We start from the raw sequence: 13793 nt of genomic DNA, 5'->3' as shown, positions 1-13793 counted from the left end.
AAATGTGTTAAGGAAGAAACTCATGTGGACATTTAAGAACTCTTACAAAATCACTCCCTCCCCATATTTATGGTCAATTGATTATTGGCAAAGGTGCCAAGAAAATTTAATAAGAAAAATCAATTTTTTAGACAAATAGTGCTAAGATAACTGCATCAGTTCAGTTCAGTTCAGTCACTCAGTCGTGTACGACTCTTTGTGACCCCATGAACCACAGCACACCAGGCCTTCCTGTCCATCACCAATTCCCAGAGTCCACCCAAACCCATGTCCATTGAGTTGGTGATGCCATCCAACCATCTCATCCTCTGTCGTCCCCTCTCCTTCTGCCCTCAATCTTTCCCAGCAACAGGGTCTTTTCAAATGAGTCAGCTCTTCACATCAAGTGGCCAAAGTATTAGAGTTTCAGCTTTAGCATCAGTCCTTCCAGTGAATATTCAGGACTGATTTCCTTTAGGATGGACTGGTTGGATCTCCTTGCAGTCCAAGGAACTCTCAAGAATCTTCTCCAACACCACAGTTCAAAAGCATCAATTCTTCGGTGCTCAGCTTTCTTTATAGTCCAACTATCACATCCATACATGACTACTGGAAAAACCATAGCCTTGACTAGACGGACCTTTGTTGACAAAGTAATGTTTCTGTCTTTCAATATGCTGTCTAAGTTGGTCATAACTTTCCTTCCAAGGAGTAAGCATCTTTTAATTTCATGGTTGCAATCACCATCTGCAGTGATTTTGGAGCCCAGAAAAATAAAGTCAGCCACTGTTTGCAAAAGAATGAAATTGAACTCCTATCTCACATCATATTTTAAAAAATCAGATAAAAATTGATCATAGGATTGAGTATAAGAGCTATTAATAAAACTATGAAATTCTTGGAAGAAAACATAGGTATAAATCTTTATAACCTTGGAATAGGCAATGGTTTATTAGATACAACAAAAGAAAAAATAGATAAAATGTACTTTAAAATGTAAAACTTCTGTGCTGTAAATGATGCCACAAAGAAGGGAAAGGACAACCTATAGAATGAGAGAATTTTTTTGCAAATTATATATCCATAAAAGATTTATATCTGGAACATTTAAAGAACTCTAATCATCCAAAGATAAAAAGATAACCAGATTAAAAGTGGACAAAGGGGTGGAATAGATTTTTCTCTGAAGAATATATATAAATGGCCAATAAGCAGACAAAAAGATGCTTAATGTCATTAACCATCAGGGAAATGCAAATCAAAATTACAGTTAGATACCACTTCATACCTACAAGGATGCTTATAATAAAAAAGAAGACAATAAGAAGTACTGGTGAATATGTGGAGAAATTGGAACCCTTATACATTGCTAGTGGAAATGAAAAATTAGTGCAGCCACTTTGGAAAACAACTTAACCATTACTCAAACTATTGAATATAGAGCTACAATATGATCCAGCAATTCCATCATTAGGTATATTCCCAAGAAAAATGTCCAGCTACACAAAATTTGTACATGAATGTTCATATCATTACTTATAACAGCCCCAAAGTAGAAACAGCTGATAAATGGATAAGTAAAATGGGGTATAATCATACAATGGAATATGAGTTGTCCATAAAAGGGAATGAAGTAGTGATACATACTACAATGTGGCTGATCCTTGAAATTTCTGTTATAAGAAATCACAAAAGACTGCATATTTTAATAGTGTATGATTCTATTTACATAAAATGCCCAGAATGGGCAATTCTTAAAGACAGAAAGAAGGTTCATGGTTGACTGGGTCAGGGGAGGGGGTGGTTGGGAGTGACTAATGGGTGCAGAGTTCCTTTTGGGGGTGATAACAATGTTCTAAAGATAATTGTGGTGATGGTTGTACTCTGTGAATATACTAGAAGTAACGAAATCCCTTTACATCAGGAAGTTCAATGGTATATGGATTATGAAAAATTTCTTAATATCACCCTTTCTTATCCAGTAAGCTCCAAATGTACAGCATTTCTGTATTTCTTTTAGGCTGATTATGTGGTCCCTGTGGAAGATGAAGATGAAAACTATATTCACCCCACAGAAGACAGTTCAATCCCATCTGAAAAAGGCAAGAGTTTGCAGTTTTAAGCACCTGAAAACTTCTACCAGTTGATTAGGGCATTATTTGCTCACAAGTACTAAAGTGCTCAGACATGACGCTGCTGAGACCTCTGCTCCGTGGCCTTTGCCTTCTTTGGTTGAGTAACTGGTCCATCAGAGCGCATAGTGAGCAACCCATCCCTGTATTTTTCAACCTTGATTCTTCTTTCTCCATCCTCTTCCGTGATTTAATACTGTCTTCTCAAATTATAAAAGCACCTAGCTTCTTCTCTTTAGCTCTTCACTAAGAATGGGTTTCTCATAAAATCTAATACTAATGAGGTCATGAGCCACCAGGCTGACTTTACAAATATTGTACCAGGAATAATTTCTGCAGAAGACTGAGAAAATGAAAGAATAAAATATGCTCTGTGTTCTAATTCTTTAAAATTTAGTGCTACATCAGGCCCACAAGAAACATTTCATTTGTAAATCCTTCACGAAATAACAAATGCAGTTACAAATAAATTATCTTAAAAAGCCCATGCCACGTACCCTCAGATGAGGCGAGAATTAGGGTAGGATTACTTTGGACGTAGTTGCTATGGAGAATATAATCCTGTATAAATGCTGCCTCTTCAAGTAACACTACTCATCTAATAAACTTGAACTCGGAAGTAGCCGTACTCAGGTTTTACACTGTCATCATGTCACAGCCCTCGCCTTCACACCCTAAATATCAACAACAGCTTGTAGGCCCTCCAGGATTCCTGAATTCACCCATAACCATAAAACAATAAGTACAAATGAAATGCCTCCATATCCCCAAAACCTACAAAATCCAAGAGCAATGATGTGTTATGAGTGGCAGGGAATGCAGAGCTATTAATTTGGGCCCTCCACTGTTAGTTTAATACATGTTCCCCTGATGAAAAACAAACTCTTTCATCTCTGAGACCCCCAGTTTGGCAAATGAAATTCCAAGCAAATATTCACTTTAATTATTAACATATTCATTCGAAAAATGTTTCTTTTTTTCTACTGAAAAGGCTACTTTTAATGGCTTGTGGGCTTAATTGTATCTCCCATTCTTTGCGAATTATCTGGTCTAGCCCATTATTTCTACCATGCATTTTTCCATAAGTGTAAATCACCATCAGTAGACTGTGTCTACAATATATTCATATAACCCTAATATATATATGATTGTGTGTTTCAGCTCCCATGGTGAATAGATCAATCAAGCCGAATAACTCCTCAAGGTCAGCCTCTCCTCCAGGGACAGCTCCAGGTAGAGTATACACAAGATTTGGTGTTTTTGTTTTTTTATTGTGAAATGATTACATTTGGGGATTTGGTTTTCAATCCACTCTAAATAAGATAAACAACTCAGACCAAATATTATGAAACAGTCCCTTGTATTTCCAAATGTCTTCATAAGCAGCAGCAGAGACTTCTTGTGTTCATCCACTGTGTGGTGGCACCCATGTGGGGACCCTTGTCCCCACGTCCCTGCGTCTCCAACAGACACATCCTGGTCTTCATGTGACCTCTCCGGGCACTTCACTGATTTCTCCTCCTCCTCCCCTCCCCTGACTGAGGATGCCTGCACGGGTCAGCCTTAGCCCTTTGCTCTTCTTGCAGAATATCGTGCAGGTTAAGAATGTGGGTTCTGAGCCAGGCATCCCAGTGCTCCCCGTCCTCAACTGTATCACATTGGGTCTGTACTTCACCTCTCCAAGCATCACATTTTCTCCTCTGTAAATGGAGACAACAGCCCAAGCCCTGAGACAGGAGAATTCTGAAAATGTGAGTGGGAAATTCTTAAGTGCCTGATATACAGTAGGTGCTCAGTAAACCATTATTTTTCACTTCTTCCAGGTGTACCCATTCTCCTGGATTCACTTCGGTGGTCTAAGCTAATAACCCTCTGGTGTCCAAACTTAAGCTTCCTTCCTTCCCACCACCACAAGCTCAATGCATCCATCACTCCTACTCTTTAGGCATTCCTATTCCTCTTCACACGTCAGCCTCCGGGCTCCACGTCTCAGAGTGCTTGCGCTCTTTCCCAATCCTATTGCTTTTTTCCTGAATTTGCTCTTCTATTTTAGTTGCCACCACCTTAACCAGGCTTTCTTTAACACTTCATACCTTCTATCTTACAGAGTCCACTAAGCAGATCCTCGCCTCTAGGCTCTTTCCTCAGTCACTGAGATGAGCTTCTGACCCTTCCAAATGTTGCTAGCTTCCTCCCATTACACACTTTTTACCATGTCATCCCTACCCAAACCATGAACACTCAGTGCTTCCTAAGTGTCTCCTGTTGCTGTTGTTTAGTCACTCGGTTGTGTCCGACTCTTTTGCGACCCCATGAACTGTAGCCCGCCAGGCTCCTCTGGTCATGGAATTTTCCAGGCAAGAATACTGAAGTGGGTTGCCATTTCCTTCTCCAAGGGACCTTCTTCTCCTGTAGGGTCTGGCAACTCCCAGACTGAGACCCCCAGTGCTGAGTAATGCCCATCCCCTCATCCTATTATAGCACAGAGAGATGTAGGAGCCTCCTCCACAGCATTCCTCCTTATCCTCTCCCCAACTGTGTACCCAACACACACACACACACACACACACACACACACACTCCCTTCTCCCCCAGACCTGAAGGCTCGACACAGAGATTAGGAAACTGACCTCTGCTTTCAGTGATGTGCTCCTTGGGAGAAAATGAAAGAAGAGTATTTTTTAGTATATTTTCCTAGAGTCATTTCCTGTGCAATTGCTCACCCTCTTCACAAGTTCTTACTCCTCCTCACCCTCAGAACCAGCAAGCTCTTTACACTTGCAGCGTAGCGGTCAGACTCATCTTATCCAACTCATCTTCATTCCTGGGAACAAATGTCAACACACCAAACTAAAATGTCATGGTGTGGTTACTTTCTTCCCAACTGAAATAGAGACTCCTGACCTGTGATAACTCCGAAGAGCCGTCATTGCTGGAATAGAAAATGTTTCATTGAAACAGATAAATGAAGGTTTAAGCACTCCTTTAGAACAATAGTTTAATACTCTCTGGCGCTTACATCTTAAAATGCTCTTCTTGCCTTCCTAAAACACACCTGATACTCCAATCAGCCTATTTTTCACAGGTCCTGCCTTCTGGCATTTGTTTGTGTTCTCACTTTTATGACACCAAATCCTGCACATCCTTCAAGGTCCAGCTTGAAGTCTCCCCTCCTGGAAGCTTCCTGTGTTCTTTAGCCCTCAGAGAGCTTTTCTTTGCCATAAGCCTCATCCCACTCATACTCAGCCCGCGCCTATTCTCCAATTGCTTTGGGTCTCAGTCTAATCTCCCTAAGTATGTTGCAAGCTCCTTGAAGACACTGCCTTAGTATTGCTGACACAGGAGGCCTTTCCTGATACCACAGTGGGCTAGATCCCCTCAATGTGCACGCCTGTTGCACCCTGCACTTCCCCTTTATCCCCTGATCCTTCCTGAGATCTCTGTTTTTCCTGTAAGACTCTCAGCTCCATGTCTTGCTCATACTTGTGTTTCTAGGGCCCAGACAGGTCCTGGCTCAGAGCATGTGCTGAAATGGTAGGTGGGTCAGTTAATTGAGAGCAATTGAGCCCCACAACTCTGACTGTCTTTAAGGAATTATATGGTCCCATTATGAAGTCATTAGCCCACTGGATTTACTATTCATTAGTTTTACATTAATCTAGTATGGTTAAATTTTATCACTAGAGGCATCAGATGCAGAAACCAAACTTGAACAAGAAAATAATTTCCTGGTTAAATGACTGTTGGATATAGACAGAAGAAAGTTCAGGAGGAGGAAGGAAGTGAGTTACCTTAAGGAACAAACCTGAACAGTTAGAGGGAGTTTCTGAGTATGCAAACAGTATAGTTTTCAGAGATGATTTTTATAAAATGAATAATCAGACTCCTGGCCTATGTCTTTGAATAATTGAACCATTGTCCTTTAAAGGCTTCAGAAATTGCCCTATAGGCATCATGATAGTGCTAAGGTTTCAGGTGTTCCTATCAAAGTACCCCATCGTGACACTTGAAAGTAAAAGTCACTCAGTTGTGTCCGGGACTATACAGTCCATGGAATTCTCTAGGCCAGAATACTAAGTGGGTAGCCTTTCCCTTATCCAGGGGATCTTCCCAACCTGGGGATGGAACCCAAGTCTCCCGCATTGCAGAATACTGGAGTGGGTAGCCTATCCCTTCTCCAGTGGATCTTTCCGACCCAGGAATTGAACTGGGGTCTCCTGCATTGCAGGCGGATTCTTCAGCAACTGAGCTATAAGGGAAGCCTGACACTTGCTTCTGGTTAATGTTGCTCTTGGCTCTTTGATGGCTAATAAAGTGCTGGCCAAGGATCACATGCTGGATTAGGCGCAAAGGCAGGCTCTCTTGCTCGGTGTTCCATCCTAAGAAGCACAGAAGTGGGACTTAGCCCAGAAGTGGAAGAAGTGGAGGTGGGACTTAGACCAGACTCCAAAGCCAGATGGTCTAAGCCTTGGCTCTGACACTCACTAGGTACTAGCCTTCAAGCAAGCTAAGTAATCTCCCTGTCTGTTTCCCCTACTGAAAAAAATGAAGGAGAGAATGGCACCTATGTCTCAGGATATTGTGAGCATTAAATGAGTAAAAAGATATGAATCATACATAAAAAGCAAGCTCTTTTGTGATTTATTCTTATTATTATTGCCCAGAATCACTTGTTCAACCTGCCTTAATTCAAGACCAGTCTGGTAGAGCAGCCTGTGCACATCTCAGGGAAGTGTTCCTTTCTCTCCATATAAAGTTTTACTGTAAATCACATTTTTCCAGCCTCAGCACAGTTGGCGCTTGGGGCTAGGTGACTCTTGTGGGGGCTGTCCTGTGCACTGCGGACGTTCAGCAGCATCTCTAGCCCCTGCCCACTAGATGCCAGTGTCCCCCCTTCCCCAACAGTGATTGGCTAAGATGTCTCCAGTCACTGCCTGGAGGAGTGAGACAAAATCACTCCCCGTTCAGAAGCACTGGTCTAAACAAACTGAAAGAATGTCACCCATTGTGATTTATTTCTAAATGTGCATTTAGAAGGTGGTGCAAGCTCTGGTTGATTTTGTAGCTTTTGTCAGAAGATGGTACTCAAGGTGTGTATTTCTGAGCATCCTCTAAGAAAACTGCATTTTAAAATATTCTTATTTCCTTATTTTCCTAAAATGGGGTGGGGTGGGAGTGAGCAGAGTTTTGGAATTTACAATTCCTTGCTAGTGTGCAAGTTGAATTTTACCTGTAGCCCAAATTGTTCTGAAGTTATTAAATACAATGTCTTTATGTATTTTGTAAGAATTCAAGCAGTGCATGAGACTCTAGATGCTTCAGCTAGTGTGCAAGTCCCACTAACGATATGTATAGGGTGTCTGTAACAGCTAAAATAGATTAAATCCCAAAGGCTTACAATGTCAACACTGAATTATTAAGAATAGGGAAATTTAGCAACACTGTATGTAAAACAGAATAAAGGATGGTTAATAAAATACATGTTCAGTTCGGTTCAGTTCAGTTGCTCAGCCATGTCTGACTCTTTTCGACCCCATGGACTGCAGCACTCCAGGCTTTCCTGTCCATCACCAACTCCCAGAGCTTGCTTAAACCCATGTCCATCGAGTCAGTGATGCCATCCAACCATCTCATCCTCTGTCGTCCCCTTCTCCTGCCTTCAATCTTTCCCACCATCAGGGTCTTTTCCAAAGAGTCAGTTCTTCACATCAAGTGGCCAAAGTATTGGAGTTTCAGCTTCAGCAACAGTCCTTCCAATGAATATTCAGGACTGATTTCCTTTAGGATGGACTGGTTAGATCTCCTTGCAGTCCAAAGGACTCTCAAGAGTCTTCTCCAACACCATAGTTCAAAAGCATCAATTCTTTGGCTCTCAGCTTCCTTTATAGTCCAACTCTCACATCCATACTTGACTACTGGAAAAATCATAGCTTTGACTAGACAGACCTTTGTTGGCAAAATAATGTCTCTGCTTTTCAATATGCTGCCTAGGTTCATAACCTTTCTTCCAAAGAGCAATTGTCTTTTAATTTCATGGCTGCAATCACCATCTGCAGTGATTTTGGAGCCCAGAAAAATAAAGTCTCTCACTGTTTCCATTGTTTCCCCATGCCATGGCATTCTCCATTGCCATGAAGTGATGGGACCAGATGCCACGATCTTAGTTTTTTGAATGTTGAGTCTTAAACCAGCTTTTTCACTCTCCTCTTTCACTTTCATCAAGAGGCTTTTTAGCTCTTCTTTGCTTTCTGTTGTAAGGGTGGTGTCATCTGCATATCTGAGGTTACTGATATTTCTCCTTGTAATCTTGATTCCCGCTTGTGCTCCATCCAGCCCAGCATTTCACATGATGTATGCTGCATATAAGTTAAATAAGCAGGGTGACAATATACAGCCTTGACGTACTCCTTTCCCAATTTGGAACCAGTCTGTTGTTCCATGTCCGGTTCTAACTGTTGCTTCTTGACCTGCATACAGATTTCTCAAGAGGCAGGTGAGGTGGTGTGGTATTCCCATCTCTTGAAGAATTTTCCACAGTTTGTTGTGATCCACACAGTCAAAGCCTTTGGCATTGTCAATAAAGCAGAAGTAGATGTTTTTCTGAAACTCTTGCTTTTTCGATGATCCAATGGATGTTGGCAATTTGATCTCTGATTCCTTTGGCGTTTCTAAATCCAGCTTGAACATTTGGAAGTTCACGGTTCATGTACGTTGAAGCCTGGCTTGGAGAATTTTGAGCATTACTTTGCTAGCATGTGAGATGAATGAAGTTGTGCAGTAGTTTGAACATTATTTGGGATTAGAATGAAAACTGACCTTTTCCAGTCCCATGGCCACTGCTGACTTTTCCAGTGGCATATTGAGTGCCGCACTTTCACAGCATAATCTTTTAGGATTTGAAATAACTCAACTGGAATTCCATCACCTCCACTACCTTTGTTTGTAGTGATGCTTCCTAAGGCCCACTTGACTTCGCATTCCAGGATGTCTGGCTCTAGGTGAGTGATTACACCATCATGGTTATCTTTTTTGTATAGCTCTTCTGTGTATTTTTTTCACCTCTTTTTTTTTTTTTTCATTTATTTTTATTAGTTGGAAGCTAATTACTTTACATCATTGCAGTGGTTTTTGTCATACATTGAAATGAATTAGCCATGGATTTACATGTATTCCCCATCCCGGTCCCCCCTCCCACCTCCCTCTCCACCCGATCCCTCTGGGTCTTCCCAGTGCACCAGGCCTGAGCACTTGTCTCATGCACCCAACCTGGGCTGGTGATCTGTTTCACCCTAGATAATATACATGTTTCGATGCTGTTCTCTTGAAACATCCCACCCTCGCCTTCTCCCAGAGTCCACAAGTCTGTTCTATACATCTGAGTCTCTTTTTCTGTTTTGAATATAGGGTTATCATTACCATCTTTCTAAATTCCATATATATGTGTTAGTATACTGTAATGGTCTTTATCTTTCTGGCTTACTTCTCTTTGTATAATGGGCTCCAGTTTCATCCATCTCATTTTCACCTCTTAATATTTTCTGCTTCTGTTAGGTCTATACCATTTCTGTCCTTTATTGTACCCATCTTTGCATGAAATATTCCCTTGATATCTCTACTTTTCTTAAAGAGATCTCTAGTCTTTCCATTCTATTGTTTTCCTCCATTTCTTTACATCAATCACTGAGGAAGGCTTTTTTATCTCTCCTTGCTATTCTTTGGAACTCTGCATTCAAATGGGTATATCTTTCCTTTTCTCCTTTGCCTATAGCTTTTCTTCTTTTCTTAGCTATTTGTAAGGCCTCCTCAGACAACCACTGTGCCTTTTTGCATTTCTTTTTCTTGGGGACGGTCTTGATCACTGCCTCCTGTACAATGTCATGAAACTCTGTCCATAGTTCTTCAGGCACTCTGTCTATCAGATCTTATCCATTGAATCTATTTGTCATTTCCACTGTATAATCTTTAGGGATTTTATTTATGTCATACTTGAATGGTCTAGTGGTTTTTCTTCCTACTTTCTTCAATTTAAGTCTGAATTTTGCAATAAGGAGTTCATGATCTGAGCCACAGTCAGCTCCCGGTCTTGTTTTTGCTGACTATATAGAGCTTCTCCATCTTTGGCTACAAAGAATATAATCAATCTGATTTCGGTGTTGACCATCTGGTGATGTCCATGTGTAGAGTCTTCTCTTGTGTTGTTGCAAGAGGGTGTTTGCTATGACCAGTGCGTTCTCTTGGCAAAACTCTATTAGCCTGCTTCATTCTGTACTCCAAGGCCAAATTTGCCTGTTACTCCAGGTATCTCTTGACTTCCTACTTTTGCATTCCAGTCCCCTATGATGAAAAAGACATCATTTTTGGGTGTAAGTTCTAGAAGATCTTGTAGGTCTTCATAGAACCATTCAACTTCAGCTTCTTCAGCATTACTGGTTGGGGCATAGACTTGGATTACTGTAATATTGAATGGCCTGCCTTGGAAACAAACAGCATTCTGTTGCTTTTGAGATTGCACTCAAGTACTGCATTTCCGACTCTTTTGTTGACTATGAAAGTGAAAGTGAAGTAGCTTATTTGTGTCCGACTCTTTGCGACCCCTTGGACTGTAGCCTACCAAGCTCCTCCCTCCATCGGATTCTCCAGGCAAGAATACTGGAGTGGGTTGCCATTTCCTTCTCCAGGGGATCTTCCTGACCCAGGGATCAAACCCTGGTCTCCTGCATTGCAGGCAGATGCTTTAACCTCTGAGCCACCAGAGTACCCCTTTGACAATGAAGGCTACTCCATTTTCTAAGGCATTGTTGCACACAGTAGTAGATATAATGGTCATCTGAATTAAATTTGCCTATTCCAGTCCATTTTAGTTCACTGATTCCTAAAATGTCAATGTTCACTCTTGTCTAACTCAATGAAACTATGAGTGATGCCAAGTAGGGTCACTCAAGACGGATGGGTCATGGTGGAGAGTTCTGACAAAATGTGGTCCACTGGAGAAGGGAATGGAAAACCACTTCAGCATTCTTCCCTTGAGAATCCCATGAACAGTATGAACAGTATAAAATAAATGTGGTTGAAGGAAAAACTAAGGGTAAATTGTTTTCCCAGTTAAGAAAACTTAGTAACCAGCAGCTTATGCAAAGCCTGTGCTGTTAAATCAAACATTAACATAGGGACTTCCCTGGCAATCCAGTGGCTAAGACTCTGACCTCCTAGTGCAGGGGGCCTAGGTTTGATCCCTGGTCAGGGAACTAGATCCCATATACCGCAACTAAAGACTTCGCATGCCACAACTGAGGATCTTACATGCTGCAACTAAGACCTAGCGAAGCTAAATAAATAAATAAAAAATTTTAAATTAGCATAAATTTTGCTCACTGTGATTTAAACAGAGCTGATTTTTCTCTTTGGTTAGTATGCTTTTGGACACTCTCCCTCTACTGCATCCCCCATTTCTGCCTTGGAGTTTTCCAACCAAGAATTCAGCTTTACCAGGAAGTGGGGATCCTGGCAGTAAGGAGGGTATGATGTTGTCCCTCCCCAGCCATGCCCAGGGGTCTGACTTCAGCCAGAGTGACAGGAAGCGTCACTGGCCTTGGAGGAGTCATTCTGCATCCTCCCATGGGCATCCACAAAAGCACCCCTCTATTTCACTAATCTTTCCCCACAACAGGAAGAAGCAGCAAGAGAGTCTGACAGCCCAGTCATGCCCCCAGGAGAACATTATGAGATTTTGACTGGAGAGGATACTGCCTGCCTGGGCTTTCAACATGAATAACCTTAGTTTTCAGCAATGGACCTTCCCCTTAACCTCTCTGAGCCCCTGTTCACTCCCTTGGATCTTATGGGAGGCTCAGAAGTGACACATGTGAAGTACCTGGCCCAGTGCCCAGCATCTAGAGACACTGCAGTGGTTGATAACAAGAGAATAAGATGAAAATAGCAATAATCATATTTACTGAGATCCTTTATAACTAGCATAAGTCATAAAACCCATTCATTTTACAATGGTTTTGGTAAATCATTACAATTACAGAGTTTTGTAACCAACACTACAATCCATTTTAGAAATTTACCATGTTCACCCCAACTCCAAAAGAGCCTTGGGAAAAAAAAAAAAGAAAAAAAAGAGCCTTGGTGCCCATTTTTGGTCAATGATGTTCCCATGCTCAGCCCTGGGTATTCTGATCTGCTTTCTGTTGCTATGCTGCTGCTGCTGCTGCTGCTGCTAAGTTGCTTAGCGACCCCATAGACAGCAAGCCCACCAGGCTCCTCTGTCCCTGGGATTCTCCAGGCAAGAATAACTAGAGTGGGTTGCCATTTCCTTCTCCAATGCATGAAAGTGAAAAGTGAAAATGAAGTCACTCAGTCATGCCCTACTCTCAACCCCATGGATTGCAGCCTACCAGGCTCCTCTGTCCATGAGATTTTCCAGGCAAGAGTACTGGAGTGGGGATGCCATTGCCTTCTGTGTCTGTTGCTACAGAGTTATCTTTTATGAACATTCATACAGATGGAGTCATATAATGTGTAGTCTTTTCCATCTCACTCCTTTCACTTTACTCAATGTTTTTGACCATCAAATACTTTCAATCCCTTTCCAGCAATAATTTTACTTTGCTTAGTGACTGCCCAGCTGCTAAGTCATGTCCGACTCTTTGCAACCCCATGGACTGTAGCCCACCAGGCTCTTCTGTCCATGGGACAAAGGGCTACAGTCCATGGGGTTGCAAAGAGTCGGACATGACTGAAGCAACTGATCATGCATGTACAGCACCAGCTGAGAATCTGGTTAATTCTCTACATGTTCATGCGTGTGTGTGCTAAGTTGCTTCAGTCGTGTCCAACTTTTTGCAACCCCATGGACTGTAGTCCGCCAGGCTCCTCTGTCCATGGGATTCTCCAGGCAAGAATACTGGAGTGAATTGCCATGCCCTTCTCCAGGGGATCTTCCCAACTCAGGGATCAAACCCTAGTCTCCGGCATCTCCTGCATTGCAGGTGGATTCTTTACCTGCTGGCCATGGGGATTGTTACCCTATTACCTAAGCACAACAACTCTGTGTTAGATAAAGTAGCTAGTGGATTCCCATCTCGCAGAGGGGTAAACTGAGGAGTGGTGACTTGTAAGAGGTCACATAGCCAGTTTGGTGACAGAGAAACAACTGGAGCTGTGTCTTCCTGATGCAAGGCCAGCGCTCATACTGGACTCCACCAGCACCGAGGACAGCCAACCTGCCCCTCCCTCTCCTTTGATCACAGGAGTTATTTGTGAGGAGGGAAGGGGAAAGGAAGACGTTGTCTGGCTGTTTGCAGAACAGAAAGGGAAAGCTTAGTAGAGAAGCCAGACAGTAGATGTGACAACAATAACATGCCCAGGCCAAGTGACCCCTTGGCTTTTAAAAAGAGAGGGGACCGCTGGGAGGAAATTCTGACTTAGACTTCTTTCTACTTCTTTATTTTTCAGGCAAGGTTTTGGTTTTTTTTTTTTTAAATCTCTTCACCAAAACCTTCCATCAACATCTATGAGTAGCCAAGGGTATTTTCACAATGTCAATTTTTTCTTTTCCCCCTTGGATGTAGGCAAATTTCACCTTAACTGCAAATGCCTTCATTTATAGCATATTCAATAAGGAAAAAAACAGCATAGCTGTGACTTTTGAACTTATGAATGTGTAAAAGTCCCTTG

At 42.0% G+C, this 13793-nt stretch overlaps 1 protein-coding gene across 4 annotated transcripts in view; it reads left to right on the top strand.

The window, feature by feature from the left end:
- BLNK (B cell linker) overlaps positions 1 to 13793 on the top strand; it is an 86100-nt gene that overhangs the window by 53146 nt on the left and 19161 nt on the right. For all 4 annotated transcript variants that reach the window (XM_020883162.2, XM_020883169.2, XM_020883156.2 and 1 more), the window contains 2 exons: positions 2000 to 2081; positions 3273 to 3344. In XM_020883162.2, coding sequence (XP_020738821.2) covers positions 2000 to 2081; positions 3273 to 3344 — 154 coding nt within the window. The remainder of the gene's footprint in view (positions 1 to 1999; positions 2082 to 3272; positions 3345 to 13793) is intronic.

Source organism: Odocoileus virginianus, chromosome 7, assembly GCF_023699985.2.
Source record: "Odocoileus virginianus isolate 20LAN1187 ecotype Illinois chromosome 7, Ovbor_1.2, whole genome shotgun sequence".
In the NCBI taxonomy this organism is placed as follows: domain Eukaryota; kingdom Metazoa; phylum Chordata; class Mammalia; order Artiodactyla; family Cervidae; genus Odocoileus; species Odocoileus virginianus.
Note: the sequence above shows the minus strand (reverse complement) of the source record. Positions and strands in the feature narration are given on the sequence as shown.